This window comes from Epinephelus lanceolatus, chromosome 13, assembly GCF_041903045.1.
Source record: "Epinephelus lanceolatus isolate andai-2023 chromosome 13, ASM4190304v1, whole genome shotgun sequence".
In the NCBI taxonomy this organism is placed as follows: Eukaryota; Metazoa; Chordata; class Actinopteri; order Perciformes; family Serranidae; genus Epinephelus; species Epinephelus lanceolatus.
The window spans coordinates 32,013,978-32,021,507 of record NC_135746.1 but is presented as its reverse complement, the minus strand read 5'-3'; the positions used below and the strand labels follow the sequence as shown (position 1 = coordinate 32,021,507).

General features: G+C 38.1%; 1 protein-coding gene across 1 annotated transcript; it reads left to right on the top strand.

The window, feature by feature from the left end:
* Positions 1-960: 960 nt before the first annotated feature.
* LOC117270619 (bifunctional protein GlmU-like) lies at positions 961-4,888 on the top strand. The gene is made up of 3 exons (XM_033648327.2): positions 961-1,083; positions 2,757-2,948; positions 4,040-4,888. Exons 1-3 carry the CDS (start codon positions 1,018-1,020, stop codon positions 4,277-4,279), a joined length of 498 nt encoding a protein of 165 aa, XP_033504218.1. The 5' UTR covers positions 961-1,017; the 3' UTR covers positions 4,280-4,888.
* Positions 4,889-7,530: the final 2,642 nt, after the last annotated feature.

Below are 7,530 nucleotides of genomic sequence, written 5' to 3'. Positions count from 1 at the left end.
TTTCCTAACTTCACCACTGATGTTTATTTAATTATTTATTTTTCTGGCCTATATATTTGGATCCCCATTGGCTGTTACCGAGGCAACAACTACTCTTCCTGTGATCCATGGGGGAAAAAATTACCACCTCATCACAATATAGACAATATTTTCTTTGGTTAAAGAGTCTCTGACTCCAACTGTGGAAAAAGACAATATAATATACATGTACATGTAATATACTATTTCTTTTTTTTAACTGTATTTTTATTAAACATGTAAAAACACAATACAGAACATTCCTTGACAACATCACAGAATATGTATGACAATGCGAAAAAACAAAAACAAAAAAAAGCCATTGGGGCCCAGAAAGCTGAATAATGATAATAATGAATGAAAAATAAATAAATGGACAGTTAAGACATTACAGCATCGTGTGGGGTGCCCTCAGTTAGAGAGGTATCTTGCTATAGGTAGCCATTTCCTCACAAAGACATCAGACCTTAATTGTAATTGAGCAGTTAAAGCCTCCATTCCATACACCTCCCTGAGCTTATGTTTCCACTGTGCCACTGTAGGTGGCTGTGGATTCATCCATTTTATTGTCACCATTTTCCTAGCAGTCATCAAGAGTATATGTAACAGGTGCTTTTGGTCTCTGGTGTACATGTCTTCAGGAGTTAGATCGAAAAGAAACTGACTTGGGGTGAACAGTAAATCAATTCCCAGAACTTTATCTGTCTCTCTCTTTACCCCCTTCCAAAAAGGAAGCATCATTGGGGTAATATACTATTTCTAATGTATGCTGTAATCATAGTACACAACAAAATCTGTTGTTAAATATTTGAATATGTAACACAGTAGGCTACAAGTGCCCAAACTGGTATTCCTCTGGGTTAGCTCAAAGTACCAACAGGGGGCAGTAAAAGACCAGAAATACAAAATACTCACAGTGCAGGAAGTCTGTACTGTTTACTGAGCATGCTCAGTTCCACTCAAACTGTGTGTGAGGGTCTTACATGTGTGTGACTGTAAATGATCAACTCAAGTGTTTGTGCTCAGAGTTTAGTCCCCTCAGGAGCCTCAGACTCGGGCAGAATGGTGAGTTCTCACTTCATTACTTTGAACCTTTTTAAACATCTGAACTCAAATGAATCCAAAGCATATCAACAGAAACAACATGTCAGATCTCCAGCTGTTCAAATGCACTCACTGCAGGATTGTTTCCCTGTGATGTCCAGACTTTCGACAGCTAAAAACAGCAAACTGCTTTCATCTTTACACCACACTTATTCTCACAGAGTGCTCTTTCTGTAGTAGTTTGTAGAAACGTAAGTAACAAGACTTGTGCTTTCAGAGATGAAGAAGAATCTGTTTGCTTAGAAGCAAACTCCAGCAGAGGAAATAGGGACTAAATATAATTTATGGATGTCTGTCATGGTTAAGATCTTTACAGACTTAGAGAGCTGCAGACAATCCTCAACACTGACAATAAGGAAACTCTTAAACTAAATTAGTCTTGTGTCTTATGAGCCATTAAATCCATCTGCATTGCTGGATAATAAGAGTCATAACTGAATTCAATTATGCCATTAACTGCAGGCCATTAATAAGATATCAGTACAATTGAGGTTGAGTCTCTTATCTTGAGTTTCAGAGTTCCTACTGAAAGTGCAGCCTCTCTACAGGCCTAAAACTTCTTCTCTCACCTATATAACATTTTCTCATATCTGTGTGACTGTTCTTCACCTTTATAACAATCACTATGTTTTTGTGTGTAAACAACTATTTTCTTTAATGGATTTGTGCAAGTTCTGTACAGATTTTAGTGGAAAACTGGTTTAAAAAAATAACATAAAAACTGAATCAAATTGGACCTTTAAATAATCAAATAAGGGGACAGTTCATACACTGATGCATCAACATGTTGGCGTAAATAAATGTTGCCTGATGTGATGTCCGCTCCACCTCTCTGGCTGTTTTCTATAAGCTCTTTGTAAACTTGCAGATTAGTGTGAGCTCCATTAGTGTGTGGTCACGTGACTGCCTCCTCCAGAGAGGTCAGAGGTCACGCTGGTGTTTGGTTAAACACAGTGATCCAGTTAGAGATCTGAATGGACCTCACACACACACACACACACACACACACACAGAATAAAAAAAGAGAGATTTTTGTCAGATTTCCGGCACCATAATCGTAGCCTGCATTGTGTTCAGAGACAACGTTTCTTTTAGCTAATGAAACGCTACATTCATGTACCGCGCAGGCTTCACAAGGAGGTGGTTGAGGAGGATAGCAGGCGTACAAAGTGCAGGACCTTTACACCAGAATTTTAGGTTTTCATCCAGAGTCCTGTCTTAGGTTTATGCAACAAAAGCACATTCATTAGGTTAGGGAAAGATCCTGATTTTGGAATTAGCAGACAGTGCTGCAGTGTGAAAATACCCCACTGGCATTTAAGTCCTGCATTCAAAACCTTACTTAAGTAAAAGTTTGTAAGTATGATCAGTGAAATGTGCTTAAAGTATGAAAATTAAAAGTTCTCATTGTGCCGTAAAATCTTAAATGTTATCATATGCATGCACCTTTTTTTCATTTCTAAATAAACCTATTAAATATTTGATTTTACATTATAAACAGAGAACCTTCCTTTTTTTAATTTTATGAATGGTAGAAATAAAAGAAAATATAGTAAATAGTAACAGAAAAAAAGTAAGAGAAATGAAAAGAAATATGAAAAACTTAACAATCTTAAATGTATTTTTTCTCCCAGAGTTCATCAGGTGGAGGGTCATCCCTGCAGGTCCATGCGGTCCGGTTGGGTCCAGGTCAGGAGCTGTTGGGATCTCTGCAGGCGTTTGTGGAGGAGAGGCGACTCAGAGCGCCGTTCATCATCACCTGTGTGGGCAGCGTCACAAAGGCAACACTCCGGCTGGCCAACGCCACGGCAACAAATACAAATGAGGTACCTGACAGCAGCATGAAGGCCTGAGATTCACTTTCTGGAGTCCAGCTTCATTTCAGTTAATTATTATAGACTGTCTGTGTTTATTGTTGTCTTTGGTTAGCACCTTTAAAATGTCCGCAGGCATGGTATCGGGTTTTATTTTCTACAAAACTCAGCTATACACCTTTTCTGGACTGACAACATAAATGTTATAAATGAGCCCATTTGTATTTCCTGTTGAAATGTTTGCTAATGTAGTAGCTGACAGGAAATGAATTGGGACAAATCTATAATTCCTGCCAATAGAATAGTAATGAAAAGGTCTACAAGTCTATATAAACTACAAGAAAAAAGGCACACACATCCAAAAATGTTCAGCTCTTTAATAAAAATCTCTCAAAATATATTCAGGGTTAAAGATTATTAAGGGTTCAAGGTTGACAAACAATACTATTTCAATATTTATACACAGATAAAGCAGAAAATTATAAGATATAAAACTATAACACAGTCTATTTACTCATTATTGTGCCTGTTTCATTTAAAGTCTACCTGTGTCATTGTAAATCACAGAAAATATTAACAATTTAACAGTTTTTTTTCTTATATCATTTAAATTTTAAATTTAAAAAATGTAATAGTTGAAGGTGTCTATTTTTGAGGTTTATTTCATATGCATAGGTCCAAATTTTATACTTTGTCTCATCATTTAAATTAATGATTACTGAATTAGGAAATTAACTTAACAGTATAAAAATATTAGTAATAAAAAATATCAAGAGTAAAAGTACTCATTAGGCAGCAGAAAGGCCCCTTTCATTGCAATGCAACTGTACACTATATTATCTGAGGATGATAAGTATAATAACATTACTATTACTCCTGTAGCTGGTGGAGCTGTAGGTAATTTGATCTATCATATTTTATACATTACTAGTTGGTAGTTTAACTCTTAGTAAAAATGTTTATTTATTATTTTAGAAACTCCTATAATGAGTTTTTTGTCTCTACAAGATATATAAATAAAGTTATGTTACTATAAATAAACCAGGGTTTTACAGTATCTGCGTCCGTGTTTCATGGTGTTTACTTTTGATCTTTCCCCTCAGGTGATCCACCTCAGTGGGAGGTTCGAGATCGTCTCCCTGGTCGGCACACTCAACCGAGACGCCCACGTCCACATCTGCCTGTCGGACGGGGAGGGCAGGACGGTTGGGGGTCACGTGATGGGAGACCTGGAGGTGTTCACCACAGCCGAGGTGGTCATCGGCGAGGCGGTCGACCTGCAGTTCACCAGGGAGATGGACGAACGGACGGGTTTCCCAGAGCTAGTCATTCAACAGCAATAATCTGACAGATGAAGGAGTCAAGCAAGGGTTGTCTTATATGTTGAAAAAGGTGAAACTTTAATAATTTATATCCAGTGTATAATTTCATGATAACTCTATTGTAGATTTATATACAAATAAACTGGCTTTACTGAGCTACTGTACTGCAAATTATATTCTGCAAATATTTTACATTATTAGACAGTTAATACTGGTGAATCGATGCACAAGTAGCTGTCAGTGGAGCTGCTTTTACTTACATTAGACAGTGAAGTTTGGTAGTTTGTGGATCCCAACCTGCTGCACAGATTAATATTAATATTCCTATTCTTTTTATTTTATTTTATTTTATTTTTTATTAGAATAGTTATTTAAATGAACGTATATCTGGGAAAGTCCCAGAAACATCTGAGGCATGACAATGGGGCCAAACTAAACCAGCCGCTGGTTTTATCCACGTGGCGACTATCAGTAGATCAGCAATAAACTGTAAGAAGCTTGTTTTGATGTTATAAGAGTCATTTTACGTGTTACAGAACAGCTTTACATTCATTGTGGAACTGCACAGAGTAATGCTGCTCCTCATAGTCAGCATTTTTGAACATTGCAATAAATTGCCATTAAACAAAACCAACAGATGAAGATGTTGCATGTTTTAGCTGTGTAGAAATATTGATAAAACAATACAACATCCTAGAGGAATAAAAATGTGCATCTCCCACACACACACACACACACACACACACACACACACACACACACACACACTCACTCATACAGCAGCCAATAGGAGCAGCTCTGCGGGGGTTGCAGCTTTCTGCTAATAGATGTTAAACTGAGCCGCGGCCTTTCAGAGCCTCTGACCCCCCTGGTTCTGACAACACAAAGCGAGAACCCCCCTCTACGGATTAGCCATGACCTTGGCTCAGTCATGGCCACCGCCGCCGCGAAGAAAGGAAGGTCTCTGCCGTGTGGCGGGCGGGTCGGTGGGAGGGGAGAGGGGAGTGGTAACAGCCTTTTGATGGAATCCAGTTTGTGGAGTTTAATTGGACCTCAGGCTGACCGATTCCTGCCTGGGTGACATGTTCCTTCATTATCATGAACACACACACGTCAGTTTATTTGTACACAAACACTGTCTCCAAATACTCACTACAGCACTAAATGTGGATTAATCCACCGCTAAAAATAGTCCCCAACAAATTTCCTCCTGTTTGTTTGATAAAAACTAAAATTACTGAGACTGAATAAACAAACAAACTATATGTGAGCTGTTTTTAAAGGGTCTGTATTTTGGGTAGGAACCAATGGGCTTAAAGTTTTGAACCACAGACAGGGAGGAAAGTCAAACCAGTGAGAGATGGACTGACACACAGTCTTAAGTGAACACCAGTGAGCAGGAGTTCTCTTTTCTTTCTGGGGTGTTTTGGGTCCTGTGCAGCTTTTTTTTTTTTTGATTTATGGTCTTCCTAGAAACAGATATTTAATTGCAATCAAACATATTCTGGTTAAATAAAGGTTAAATAAAATTTGATATGCAAGAATTGTAGTTTGTCTTCACCTAGGTTGACCAAACAGAGAGTCTCCAGGTGAAAACTGGACTGAACTTTACTGGAGTTTCTACAAAAATCAGGATGTTACATAATGTAGTCAATGTTTGCCAGGATTTTCCAAGGAGGTGTAGCTTCAGCTTCAACATGACCTGTCCACCAGCTACATGCCCACCATGCCTACACGATCAGCCCCCTTTGCTCCTCGTTACAAAAGCCCTGAAGAAAATGCTAAGTTAGCTTTTAGCTAGCTATGATGTGTTAATATCTTGTTACTTATAAGGTGAAGCATGTTTTTAAATACACAAAGTAAATTAATAAAGTGGGTTATGGTTACATTTGGCCTCATATTTGTTCACAACAATGTCACCTTGTAGCATGGTTCAAATACCTGCCGTGTTGGTGGGTTTGTTCAAATATGTAGGGACATGTCGTGTAAGCCTCAAACAGAATGTGGCTGCAGCTATACATGTCTCAAATATTCACGACAAGAGGAAACAAAATAATGATTGTCTTGTCTGGATGCTGGTATTGGTGTTGTGATATTTGTTTAATGCATTAAAGTGAGGAAAGTTACAGTCTCCTAATCGCTCCACACAGTTCTGATATTTTCATCTCTTCGGTGGGCGTTTAAAGGAGCCGAATGTGACATTGATAACATATAAGAAAATAGTGTCAGCTTGCTTTTCTGCCAGGGCTCACTCATCAACAGGAGCTAATGTGTTAAATCTAAATATTAATCGACAGCATATTGAACAGGTCTTAGCGGTAAAATACCTCAGCCTTCCATTTGTCTCCCATTTCACGCTGCAAACAGTTTAATGCATGATATCATTTTTTCACATTTTAGTTACTGTGTAACCTCTTGGTCACAAGCAGCATCTACAATTACTAAGTCTCTTATGATGATATAGAATTGAGTAATTCAAATTTTGGACAGGAAACCAATAAGAGCACATCGCTGCCATGTTCTTTATAAACTAAATATGTTTTGATCATTTCAATTTTGCCATTTTCAAACTCATCTATAAATGCCTACATAATCAGGCTCCCCAGGTGCTCAGTGACCTTTTGGCTCCACTTACAGGTTCTGGCTCAGTAATTCGTGGAGCAGCCAGTGGGAACTGTTAGGATCCCCTGTGTAAATCCTCATTTGGATGAACAGCTGGAGTTAACATGTAGAATTCTTTACCTATCTTTACCTATAACTCAAATCTTATACTGATTTCGATCACTTTTAACTCAAACTGAAACAGTGTTTGAGGAGGAATCAGTTATGCCGTCAGACTAACTTGGTGCTTCCTTTTCTATGGTGCTAATTACGTATTGCAGTTTGTGTCTTGTATTGTTCTGTCTGTATTTCTGTTGCTGTTTGTACTTTGCACTGTTACTTGTGTCCTTCTTGCTGTGTCTTTTGTATCTCAAAGCCCAGCTAGTGATGAGCATTGCAAATTAGTTTTGGCTATAAATGCTGTGGTGTGTGGCATTTATGTATGCTACACCCTTGTTCCAATACAAATAAATATTTAATAAAAAATAACTAAATCTATGATTCAGAGTCTGGGGCGGGATTGTCTACACACAGTTCTCAACATGGAGGTGCCTGAGCCTGTGGCTAGCAGCTAACTGTGCTAACTCAATATATAAAGACCACAAATGTATGGTCACAACTGTAAAGTTGTGTTATGTTTTTGTTTGACAAGAGGCCACATGTACAGAAGC